We start from the raw sequence: 12,314 nt of genomic DNA, 5'->3' as shown, positions 1-12,314 counted from the left end.
TCCTAAGTGCGAGCTCTTGGCCAATTTGCACTTTCAAGTGGTTTTCAATTAAATTGTTCTAATTTATTACCGACATTCATGCGAATAAGAGGTGGTGATTAGCTAAACTTAACATCTGGTCACAATCACATACAAATCCGAATCGCTTATCTGCATGGATATGGCAGATTTGACAGCTAATACTCGTGTATGCCAATGCGAAGGCATAAAGAATTAGACATTCTATTTGTATACTTGCGTGTGTAAGATAATATTTACACTTTAAACTTTTTATACCCCTGTTGGATATAAGATTTTATGAAAACGAAAGTGTTCTGAATAAAAATGTTGTTAGAGAGCTGTTATCTTTTTTGCGCCCACTATAATCGTTACGAAAAGCCACCAGTGTTTGGTAAAACCAATATTTTTTTATTAAATAATAAATATTATTTATGATTTTTTTCATATTGTGTGTAGGGTATAACTTGTACTTGCACTATTACAATTGCCTATATATTTTTAATTATTTTTTAATTCTTTGTTTTTATTTTTTGTTCTTGCCTAAAGTATTTCTATTTTAGTATAAAAGGGTAACACTAATGACTTTGCACTTCACTTAGAAAATATCAGCGAAATAGTCGAATAGAAATAAAATGTGTCACAAATTTAGTTTCATTGTTTTTAGCATAATATTGCTGGCGTTTAGTGCGGTCAACGCTGAGACGAGAGTTAAGCAATGTAAGTTAGTGAATACTACTGTTTAGTATAGTGTCAAAAATCCGGAAATAGTGTGGCTTAAATCCAGACGGAATATGATTCAAATGGTTTCGCTTATAACGATAACAAATTTATTAAAAAACACTCCCTAGGCAAAGACAAGAGCAAACCCTTTCCCTTAATGGTAAATATTGATGGTTGTGAGCAAATACCTTGCGATGTTTATAAAGGTCGGACCGTTGTTATGCAAGTGCATTTTGTCAGCAGTAAGTGATATTTTAAATATTTTCATTAAAAAAAATATTTTTAATTATACAAATATTGCCAAATTACTCAGCCAAGGACAATATACATGAGTTGACCGCAAAATGTTATGCCACAGCTTTGGGTATAACGGTGCCATATGAGTTGCCTGATGATGTCGCAGACGTGTGTCACAATCTCCTACATCAAGCCATGTGTCCGCTCTATGCCACTGAGGATGTAGTCTATGATTTTCAATTTTATGTTGATCATTATTATCCTGAAATTCCAGCAACAATTGAACTGAATCTTGTCGATAAAGATAATGAGGTAATCACCTGCTTTAGTGCGAGTATACGTGTGCATAAAGGAACTGCCGGACCGCTATTATTGAAGCATAATTCGAACAATACTTTAATTTAGTAACGATTTTTGTTCGAAATTGTTGTTTGGCAGTTTTGTTGCCATATTTAAGACTGTTGTTTAATCATGTAAATTATATTTATAATAAAAATAAAAAAAATGCTTTAAATTCAATTCACATTTTTCCACTTGGAAATGGTTCTTGCATCTCGAAATCATCACTTCATCTCCGCCTTTTTAGTGAGCAAATACATATTTGTCCACTGAAGTTCAATCTCTCAATATCTTGGTATCGACTGGATTGAGGATTTTTTAAGAGAATATAATTTCCTAGAGGGGTAGCTGTCAAACCAAGCTGTCAGAGTAGACACATTTGTTTAATAATTACATTGAGCATACTTTGTTAAATTATCTCTAAAATATTTCTTTTTAAAACTCGCATTTCTGCCGTAACAATACTAACTCCTTTCGTTGCTATCCAGGCTCCAGGCTTACATATATATATCTAAGGAATACAGACAGTGGTCTGCTGTGGTTTAAAAGCCGAAGTTATTATTGGTTCATACTTTTTGGATGACGGGCTTTTATTGGAGGTATTTTTTGAAGTGTGAATCATATCAAGAAGTGCTGTTGTCACTTGGCTACCTGGGTTATTTTGATTTCACCTAGTCAGTGATCGATGTAGGTGATTAATCAGTTTATATGGAAATAAACATTCCGTATCTTTAGAAAATATCCTTATTAATTTAGTGTCCACTATCTCGAAGCACTATACGGTCAAAGTTGTGGGTAAAGACTGGCAAATATATATATATTAAGATCTGCCTGGAACGCTTTTTCAGAAAACCTTGGATTAGTAGAAAATTGTAGCAATATAAAGTATACACCTCATTCAATAACCATTTTGTTAAGACGTGATCTTTCTGGAAAATATTCCTCACCGTTTGTGTTCATTCATAAAATTCATTTTTAATTATTTAAAACAATTTATTTTAATGTTATCTTGCATTGCGCTGGTGCAGTGATTAGCCGCAATCAAGTTTTATCGACGTAAATATTATAAACTTACTTCGACATACACATAAGTCTCTTAGAATGACAGTTATCTATACTAGATAACAAACATTGATTATACGTCTATATAAATGTTTATCACACATACTTATCTGTATGATGTGTTCTAAGTTGGTCGGATTGGTAACTGATTGTCAGTAGATTGTTTAGGACTCTAAACTACAGGGAATTTTGGAGATTAATTTGGAAAAACATATTTTGTCTAAAGGCCTGTACAATGACCTCAGAGCATATGAAATCCATGATATGAAATCTTTACATAGAACTAATATACGGTCATAAAATATCAGAGAGTATAGGTTCGGAATAGGATCGTTACCACTGTAACAACAACACTGAAATAAAACTTTAGAGGACTCGAATGAAACCCCCGCACCCTATTTTTTTGGTGATTTATCTTTAAGAAATTATGCCTTGTTTCAAAGGCAGTTCCGGCTATATTAAAGGATCGAGGCGAACTTAAATTAAATCTAATTTTTAGTTCGATGCGGTTTGATTTTGCTTTGATATTAAACTAGTAAGTAATTATTGTTTTTCGTGCAACATTTGGTTGGGTTGGTTCTATAACACCGAATATCAAAAACACAACAATAACAATAAGAATGCATACAATTAGCATATCATTAAATTTATCTCCGGCTGATTTGGTTAAATAAGATAGCAGAAAGTCATAAAACTACGATGTAGGAAGCCGCACATTCACTTCAAATAAATTTAGCACTACATAGTGTCTTCCAACACCCGAGTGAGTGCAGACCAGCAAAACGAAATATGGAATCAAATACGGAACTTAAAGCGGAATCAACAAAATGTAGTATCTTACGACTCAACACACTGCGTATCTTCAGCTTAGCCAGCGCCATACTACTCACAATGATGATAACGGTGATGTGTATCGGATTTCTAGTGAGTTATGAGGTGGCCACAGAGGTATCCAGTGTAGAGGACATACCCTATTGGAAGGACAAACTGCCGCCGGAACAGCAATTGTGGTATGATGAAGCTATAGAAGAGCTACAGTTGGCGTTGAAGAGAGACTTACACAAGCAGCTGGCGCACAATGCGATCATCTTCGTGACCAGCGGTATTGATACGGAGATAATGGCTGCGGCGCGTGCATTGCTTGCGAATCGTACCAAACCGCAGCCAGCGTTGAGTTGGGAGCGTTTTCCACATCTCGGCAGATTGAAGGTTGTGTGTCAGCTCATTTAGTTGTCTACTCAGTGAAGTGAAATCTCTCTACACTTTTAGAATAGTTGCAGCAACACAGAACTCTGTGATCCATTCACAATGGCTAGCGCGATTTTTAACGGTGTGCGCTCCAACTTTCGCGTCGGTGGACTCGACACTGGTGTGTTGTTTCGCGATTGCGCCGCAGCGGCAAATGTGAGTCACCACGTGAAGGGTTTAATAGAGCAGGCGCAAGAGATTGGGCTGCGTACCGGTTTTGTGACGACACGACGTGTCACTGGCGCAAGCATGGCGGCGCTGTACGCGCGTACGCCGAACACTGCTTGGGAATGTGATACCGCATTGCCGGTAGCTGCCAACGCAGCTGGTTGCGTTGACGTGGCGCAGCAGCTAATCAAAAATGCGATTGGACGAAAAGTTAATGTGATAATGGGCGGCGGACGACAGACGCTCGTCTCGGATGTGCCCAACACCGTGTGGGATCCTGTCGACGAGACTGTTTGCAATTCGCAAGACAATCGAAATATCATAAGTGATTGGCAGTTGTTAAATGTAAAGTTGAAGCGCGAATTCGCGGTGTTGCAAAATAATGATGACTTGCGGGAGTTGAACGGTACTAATATCGACCATGTCATGGGTATTTTCGCAAATAACTATTTACAGCGTACAAATGATGTGAACGCGCACAGGCGGCGTGTGCCACAATTGTCGGATATGGTTACAAAAAGTTTGAATGTCTTAAAACGCAAAGACAAGCGTTATCTGCTGGTTGTGGAGACTGGCGTTGAATCCACAGCGAGTGTGGACACGCAAACGGGCACGCTCTTGCAATTGAATGACGTAGTGCAGCAGACACTGGATAAAACTAGGTGATAAATTTCGTCGAAGTGCTATTTACATTGCTCTCTCTATAATTTCTATATTTGTTAGTGCAAGTGAGACGTTGGTCTTAGTGCTCTTCACAAACGGCCAGTATGTCCGTAATGCAGTGGAAAGTAGTGGTGAAACAGATGTTGCCGCTAACCCGATTGATTTTGGGAATGAGGAAAACACACTGATAGTGAAGCGTTTATCCGATATAGCCACGGAAGCTGTAGTTTATGCCAGAGGTATGACAGACGACGTTAGTTCATTCGGGTTATATGAGAAGTGGAGGCTTCAGATAGTTCCTGACTTTCCAAGGCTTAAAAAAAAGCTAAAAATATTCTTTTCTTAAGTTATATATGTAGTTCTAATATACCTTTTCTCCTTTCAAGGACCACACTCTAACCTGCTCCACGGCGTACATGAGGAAACCTACATGTCTTATGTCTTATCTTATGCTTTACAAATGGGACATTTTAAGCAAAATTTCGTTAATGAAAAGAAGCATAGATAACTTGTGTATTTACAGTGTTATTTGCAGTTTTTATTAATTCACAAAAATCAATAATGATTACAATAAATACTCGTTGAAGTACATATCTTTGTATATATTTCGTTTAGCTAAGGAAAAAATCTAAAATTCAAAACTATCTACAATTTGACCACATTATTTAACACTCACATAACTCGTCTAAACATTACCATCATATGCCGTTAGTGGTACCGTTACAGCTGTTGTACCAGTTGTCGTGGTTTCGCGTGCCGCTGTAGCGGTCGGTAGCCAGCTGAAATGTCTTGGCGTACCATTCTGCGTTGGTCCGGCCGCTGCCGTCGGTAACTGTGACAATTCTCGACTCAGTGTTGTTGTTGTCGTTACCGTGGTACCGAGTGCGATGCGCGGCACAGGACGCACAATGTTGGGTCATTTTGCAATTAAGGCGGTAGGCGGCGGTACATGTGGTGGGCGTGGTGCGAAAGCACCCGCTGCGGCTGTCAGGTTACGCAGATGATTCGCCTGTACGTACTGGAAGGCGGAGGAATGATCTAAGTGCTGGGAGAGATACAACTCGCCCAGTGAGTAGAAACGTCGTTGATCAAAGGCTGGGAAGGGAAACGGATTGAAGCGTTGCGGATAAGGCTTGATCGTGTGCGGATGTGCGACGCCGAAGTGCTGCGTTGATTGTGTGTGTGGTGCACGTGGCGCTGGTACTGTAGCCGTGGTGTTGGTGAAGGGGAAATGGGTTTTCGACTGCTGCATTGGATGTGAGAAAACTGGATTCGCAATGGAGGTGGAGTTTTTGAAGATGTCCAAAGATTTGAGATTCTCCAAAATCTGATGGGAAGCCTGATGTTTTTTCAAGTAGGCGTGGCTGTAAGGCAACATAAATATGTTTAAATAAGTAAGAAGGGGATCAAATTGGGGTGAATATTGTAACAGATATTTTAGGAAATTGTGAAAATATATGGAAGGTGTTTCGAGAGAACTGACGCACGATTCCTAAATGGTAATAGAAGAGCAATGGATGTAGACCGTCGGTACTTCTACTCACCGATTCAAACAGGTCTTGGTCTGATAATATTGGGTTCAGAGTAGACCGTTGTTGTTGTAGCGATAAATTTGACCAATATTGCCAATTTGACTGTCCTTGGCCAGATAAAAATCAGTGTCCGTTTCGCTTACGTGGAACCGACTGTCGTTGGTAGTTACGTAGAGCGTCTTATACGTTGTTGCCTCCAATTAAGGGCATATTCTAGTTTTTTAATGATTGAAGGTGTTCATAGAGAATCTACTATCCCAACAATCGAGCATTCCTTTTCCTTTTTCAAATTTCTATATAAATTAAAGTCTTAAACACTTAAGTCTCACTTACCGTCGGAAATGTTTGCCGCACTGCGTGCAGGGATAAACACCCTCCGCTCCGTCGTCGACAAGATTCACCTTCTCATGCCGCATACCAGGCACCGCTGCTGCTTGTTCGTTTAAGTGTCGTTTCTTGCTTTGTCCATTGCTCGCCATTAACTCGGACTTTGGCTTATGCCAACGACGATGTGAAGCCAAATTAGCGGGACAATTGAAGACCTAAGCATGAAAAAATAAAATAAATTGATTGTGTAACAACTGTCAACACTTCGTTGCACCACCACCAACCTTTTCGCACTCCGAGCACTTGTACTCGATATGCACGATGCGTGGACAACGGTGTTGTGCCAGCTGGAATGCGTCATCGTACAGTGTGCGGCACAGCTGGCATAAGTAATCGCCGATTTTGTTGTCGATACTGGCCAAAATCGCCTTAGCCTCCTCGGTGATTTCGACCACATTGAAAGCCGGATCAATGTCGCCTTTGCGCACCACCAACTCTTCGTCGTCGCGTAACTTTCGTATGATGGTGCCCGAGACGGGACTGATGGTCTCCTCATCGAGCGTGTGATGATGCTTACGCAGTTTCATGCGTTTTCGCTCCGATTTATGCGGACGTTGTTGATGTGTGCGTCCAAAACTATTAGTTTTTGCTGGTGGCTTTTCCGCGTGAACTCCCACTCCATTGTGTTCACTCAAGTCCGCCTCATTTGTTGCCGTCAATGCGGTGTTTGTTTGTTTTCTAGTCAGTAAATTATTAGACTTCTCACCACCATGCGTTGGCACAAGAAAATCTTTTTCAAATAATTTCGCCAAACCATCGATGGCGCGATGATGTAACTCTTCATTGTCGTAGATGAGTTTGTTGCGCGTCAAAGCTTTGCCGGACTTGGCGATCTCCTCCTCCAAGGCTTGACACTGCAGACGCTGTGTGAAATTGGCGCTATTGAGCGGATTTAAGTCATCGTCGTCGTTGCTCAGTATATCGACATATTCCTCTTCCTCATCCGCCGCCTCCATATCCCTCTCTAACTCATCATTATCACCGCTTTCCCTCGTACACCGGTTCTGACTTTCATTACTGCTGGCATCCGCGTACACTGTTGTTGTTGACCTCAAGTCGGGCATCCTGTTCGCCAGCACAGCCGCATCTTCTTCATCTTCGTCATCTTCTTCGTCGTCCACATCCTCATTGTAATCGTGTGAACTGACAAGTGTTTCCTCCTCATCCTCGGTCAACACAATCGTCTCATCGTCCACGCAGATAATGGGCAATGGACTTTGTTGTGGCGACCGTTGCGCTTCATTTGGTTGTTGCTGTGTTGGGTCGTGCTGCTGTAAACTTGCTTCGTGTGGTATGGTTGGCATTGCGGTTGCTTGACTTTCTGGAATTTCTTCAAAGCTGCTCCTTATTACATCGTGAAAATTGTTTTTATAACCGCTGGACGTTGTGTGTTGCATCGGGTATTCGTCGTGGCGACAGTCGTAGGCTAACGGTAGTTGAGATAGGTAATTGCCACCAGCAGTCGTTTCTCTTGCTGTATGTGTGGATGAGGTCCTGCCAGTTGCTGGTAGCAACGGTGTTAACGGCGTTTGTTGATTTGTTCCCATGGCGTGCGGTCGCCAAAGGTAATTCTCGTCTGACATTAATCTTTGACGCTTTCGCGGCGGCGAGGGTGTTGAGGGTGGCGTAATCGGTATTAGATTGGTAGCGCGCAGCGATAAGTCAAGTGGCGAGAGCAGTGTGGCAATTGATCGACCAAATTGTGGAAATGTTTCATTGATGTTGGGTAGAACTTTGCATTCCGTATATTGTTCGTTCAACATTTTTCGTCTTTCTTTGCTCAGCTAGATTTAGGGAAAATTTAAGAAGAATTTGACTTTAACACTTTGAGCTGTGGATATTTAGAGTATAAAAGGTTACAAAAAGCTCCTGAAAACCTTATCAAAAAAGCTTTTGTTTGTACAGTGTAAAGGATAAATGAAATGTTACTAGAACCACCTTGGAAGCACGAAACTTTCTAAAATATTGAGGATGTTAACAATGTGGCACTAGTAATTAAAGAGAACGATAATTTGTGTTAGAAAGACTTAACGTCTTGTTTGATGTAAAAAGCCTTGCAGAAAATTATGGCTATGAAAAAGTCTCTACTGGCACGAACATCACTTATATTAATTATGGTATATTCAGAGGGTATTATAAATGGGTATTATAAACGGTTTAAAGTCCAGTTCCAGAAATTTTAATTTATAAGCCTCAATCTTAAATTAATTTTTCTGGGGGTTACCTGATGATTTCAGATTTATCGGTTCCCTAATCTATTATATAATTTTCAAATTTTTCTGAAGTAATAAGATTAATAAAATTTAACATATCTTGCTTTAGTTCTTTGGTTATAAACTGCTCTTTACTTAACATTGAATAACGTCGGTATGCCTGGTTGTCACCCAGCTCAGTTCCACAACAACGACGTACTATAAAACTGAATAATATCGTATCATAAACTCACAAAACCCTGCAATTAAAGTAAATTCATGAAGATCTCTATTTTTATTAGTGAAAACTAATTCATCTTTCTTTCCTCAGTTTCGGCACTTATTATTCTAAAGGTCTATTATTCTAGACTTATTATTCGGAACAACCACACCCATTAGGGAGTGTTAACTTCTAATGTAGTTAATCGCCCTAACCGGAAATTAATTTTGTTTTTTGATAAATTTTGAATTTATGAATAATGGAATCCCTTTAGGAACGGGATTTGTTAAAAAAATAACGGTAATTTCGTTTTTTGACAAAAAAATATTTATTCATTCGTCCATATTAATGTTGTCGCCCCTAAAATAGTACCCATTCGATATTATGCACTTATGCCAGCACTTGTTCCAATCGGCGAAACATTTCTCAAACTCTTGGGATCTCATTTAGCTCTTTCAGCGATTTCTCGTATAGTTGAAAAACGACGGCCTCTTAACGAACTGTAAATTCTCCTTCATCGTTACAGTATTTTTTGGCCAAGAATTCACGAAAATCGCCAAAGCTCATAAAAACATGTCTAACCTAAGCGGCTGCTACATACAAAGTAATGAATACAGCTGAAAATGTTATCGAGCTTCAGGATTCAACGTAATAAAAGAATTTTACAATTGGGCTCTCCAAACCAGTGAAATTTAAAATTTCCCTTATTTTTTGAACACACTTCGTAAGTATAGAATTTGGTTCAGTAATCTGAAGTTATACTGATGGAATAAATATATTCTAACTAGTCATCCGAAGTTTAAACCCTAAGTAGAGGAGATACAAATTAAAATACAAATTAAGTACTTGTGCAATCATTCCAGAAATCGTTCTAAGCTTTGACTATCATTATTCAATCAATTTTATTTATTTATTGTACAAGATATTGTATATAAGTCTACCATTAGAAGTTGTTTCGTTAGAGATTTATTCGAGTTTATAGTTACTTATAATGGGTGTTTTTTAAGACGTGTTATTTTCAATGAGGCAACACGACGACACTTTTCGAAATTGATCTTTTTGACAGCTATTACTTGATTTATACTCAGTTTGGTTTACTGCTTCATAATTCATATTAAAGAGATTTACTCCGGAACAACAGTTATTGTTGACATACGGCCCCAATTACTGCAAAAAGGGATCGAAAATTGAGCCTCTCGTTTATAGATTCTTGAAAACCAGTTGTCTAATAAAACAGCCTTTATAAATATCTAGAAAATCAAACTTGGTTTTGAACTTGAAGTTTGTTTGTAATACAGTACAAGTTTTTTTTTAGACTGACTGAGATCGTTTTATACTGAGATAATCACTAAATTACAAGGTAATTGGTTAATATCTTGACCATTTTTATACTCTCGCAACAAAAGTTGCTAAAGAGAGTATTATAGTTTTGTCCACATAACGGTTGTTTGTAAGTCCTAAAACTAAACGAGTTAGATAGGGTTATATATACCAAAATGATCAGGGTGACGAGTAAAGTTCAAATCCGGATGTATGTCTGTCCGTCCGTCTGTCCGTCCGTGCAAGCTGTAACTTGAGTAAAAATTGAGATATCTTAATGAAACTTGGAACACGTATACCTTGGCACCATAAGAAGGTTAAGGGCGGAATCGGACCACTGCCACGCCCACAAAATGGCGATAACCAAAAACACATAAAGAGCTATAACTAAGTCATAAATAAAGTTATGAAAATAAAATTTGGAGCATAGGATCGTATTAGGGAGGGGCACATTTGGATGTAATTTTTTTGGAAAAGTGGGTGTGACCCCGCCCCCAAATAGGTTTTTTGTATATATCTTGTAAACCAATAAAGCTATATAAACCAAACTGCAGTCGTTTCTTTTAGCCGTTACCTTATACAGTCCAAAAATCAAGGAAATCGGATAATAACCACGCCCACCTCCCATACAAAAGCTTGGTTGAAAATGACTAAAAGTGCGTTAACTCACTAACGAGAAACGTCAGAAAACCAAATTTTACATAAGAAATGGCAGAAGGAAGCTGCACTGAGATTTTTTTACAAAATGGAAAATGTTCGTGGCGTCGCCCACTTATGGATCAAAAACCATATCTCAAGAACTACTCGACCGATTTCAATGAAATTCGATATATAATATTTTATTGACACCCTGATGACACTGGTGGAATATGGGCGAAATCGGTTCACAACTACGCCTTCTTCTCATATAACTCAATTTTGAATCCTTCTGATTCTTTCACTTTATAATGTATACATAAGGAACCGATAAAGATAGCGAAATAAAACTTTACACAAATACTGTATTTGAGCTGTGACATCACTTGTGGAAAAATTGTCAAAATCGGACCATGACTTTTCAAGGCCCCTGATATCAAATATGAAGAACTCAGTGCCTATGGGTAATTTTTTACCGAAAATATAGGTAAATTTCTAAATAAATTGCGAGAGTATAAAATGTTCGGTTGCACCCGAACTTAGCCTTTCCTTAATTGTTCAATTTGAATGTATTGTTTGAAATGGCTGATTACTTTTCTATCATATCGAATTATTTCAATTTAAATATTTTTATTTTTATTAACTCAAAATCCGTAGATTAAGAAACAGTTTTTCTATAATTTCATTGAAAATTGATTTTATCTCTTTTGAAAAATGTTGACTATAACTCTATAATGATTTCTTAGTGGCATGGTCGTGGTTATTCGTCGTTAATGTCTATCAGTAATATTATTTCAACCAAGTTTTACCTCCTTTAGTGGGGAGTATTTATGAAGAGAATAGACTATGTTCAATAAATATTTATTGTTTATCATTTTAACATGAATACTTGACGTTTTTACCATATCGACAACATTAAGTTGTTAACATAGTCACAGTTTTACAGCCAGTTTTAATATTTGCCGTGAAGCACAACCAACTTCAACAATTAATTTGGGCGACTAGCCTGAAACTATGCTTCGAAATATTTGAAAAATTATTATTTTTTCAAATTAACGGTCAAAAGTTTTCCAAAATTTTACGGCTTTCCTTTTTTTAAATTGTAAGTATAATAAAAATAATATTTGAAATACCAACACAAGCCTCGTAAAATTTTATACAAATATTATCCACGGAACTTAATTTGATATAAATTATATCACAAAATTCATTTAAATAACTTAATCACATTTTTCACATATTCACTTATTTTGTTAACATACTTTTAGGAATGCAGGATATTTTCACTCGTAAATCACACTGAACGTCATTACTCCACGAATTCCTAATGATTTTCAAAATTTACGCAGCACACAATAAAAATTTAAAATTCAGTTCTATTCACTTTAAGTCGCACAAATTTTAATTTTTCATAATCCAACAGCTTTCTGAAAAGTATTTTTTTACTACAGCAAATATCTTTGCATTTCTTTATCGCGCCGTTAGAATAGTTGTACCGCATGCGAGCGCCCGTCGAAGTAAACTGATTGCCACCAATATTGCGTACGTTTGGTTCACCTGTCGCAATGTGTCGAAATTGAGTTTGTTGCG

At 37.9% G+C, this 12,314-nt stretch overlaps 3 protein-coding genes across 3 annotated transcripts; 2 read left to right on the top strand and 1 right to left on the bottom strand.

The window, feature by feature from the left end:
* Nucleotides 1–614: 614 nt before the first annotated feature.
* On the top strand, nucleotides 615–1,393 carry LOC105209544 (NPC intracellular cholesterol transporter 2-like). The gene is made up of 3 exons (XM_011179979.3): nucleotides 615–717; nucleotides 849–962; nucleotides 1,034–1,393. Exons 1-3 carry the CDS (start codon nucleotides 633–635, stop codon nucleotides 1,360–1,362), a joined length of 528 nt encoding a protein of 175 aa, XP_011178281.2. The 5' UTR covers nucleotides 615–632; the 3' UTR covers nucleotides 1,363–1,393.
* Nucleotides 1,394–3,088: 1,695 nt separating this feature from the next.
* Nucleotides 3,089–5,028, top strand: Aph-4_1 (alkaline phosphatase 4). The gene is made up of 4 exons (XM_011179978.3): nucleotides 3,089–3,567; nucleotides 3,628–4,436; nucleotides 4,498–4,676; nucleotides 4,824–5,028. The coding sequence occupies exons 1-4, from the start codon at nucleotides 3,148–3,150 to the stop codon at nucleotides 4,943–4,945; spliced, it is 1,530 nt and encodes a 509-aa protein (XP_011178280.2). The 5' UTR covers nucleotides 3,089–3,147; the 3' UTR covers nucleotides 4,946–5,028.
* Nucleotides 5,029–5,322: 294 nt separating this feature from the next.
* On the bottom strand, nucleotides 5,323–8,124 carry LOC105209570 (zinc finger protein 892). Its single transcript, XM_054225797.1, has 4 exons — nucleotides 7,066–8,124; nucleotides 6,581–6,966; nucleotides 6,303–6,511; nucleotides 5,323–5,801 (listed from the first exon to the last, which is right to left on the bottom strand). Exons 1-4 carry the CDS (start codon nucleotides 8,117–8,119, stop codon nucleotides 5,354–5,356), a joined length of 2,097 nt encoding a protein of 698 aa, XP_054081772.1. The 5' UTR covers nucleotides 8,120–8,124; the 3' UTR covers nucleotides 5,323–5,353.
* Between the last annotated feature and the right edge of the window lie 4,190 nt (nucleotides 8,125–12,314).

Source organism: Zeugodacus cucurbitae, chromosome 2 (genome assembly GCF_028554725.1).
Source record: "Zeugodacus cucurbitae isolate PBARC_wt_2022May chromosome 2, idZeuCucr1.2, whole genome shotgun sequence".
Lineage (NCBI taxonomy): Eukaryota > Metazoa > Arthropoda > Insecta > Diptera > Tephritidae > Zeugodacus > Zeugodacus cucurbitae.
This window is presented reverse-complemented; position numbering and strand designations above follow the sequence as displayed.

Coding starts and splice junctions, on each gene's coding strand:
- Aph-4_1 (XM_011179978.3), top strand. CDS start 3,148: ATGGAATCAAATACGGAACTTAAAGCGGAATCAACAAAATGTAGTATC. Junction 4,437..4,497: donor CAGACACTGGATAAAACTAG/GTGATAAATTTC, acceptor TATATTTGTTAG/TGCAAGTGAGACGTTGGTCT. Junction 4,677..4,823: donor AGCTGTAGTTTATGCCAGAG/GTATGACAGACG, acceptor TCTCCTTTCAAG/GACCACACTCTAACCTGCTC.
- LOC105209544 (XM_011179979.3), top strand. CDS start 633: ATGTGTCACAAATTTAGTTTCATTGTTTTTAGCATAATATTGCTGGCG. Junction 718..848: donor TGAGACGAGAGTTAAGCAAT/GTAAGTTAGTGA, acceptor AACACTCCCTAG/GCAAAGACAAGAGCAAACCC. Junction 963..1,033: donor GCAAGTGCATTTTGTCAGCA/GTAAGTGATATT, acceptor CAAATTACTCAG/CCAAGGACAATATACATGAG.
- LOC105209570 (XM_054225797.1), bottom strand. CDS start 8,119: ATGTTGAACGAACAATATACGGAATGCAAAGTTCTACCCAACATCAAT. Junction 6,967..7,065: donor TTTTCTTGTGCCAACGCATG/GTGGTGAGAAGT, acceptor ATGGAGTGGGAG/TTCACGCGGAAAAGCCACCA. Junction 5,802..6,302: donor TGCGGCAAACATTTCCGACG/GTAAGTGAGACT, acceptor GTTGCCTTACAG/CCACGCCTACTTGAAAAAAC.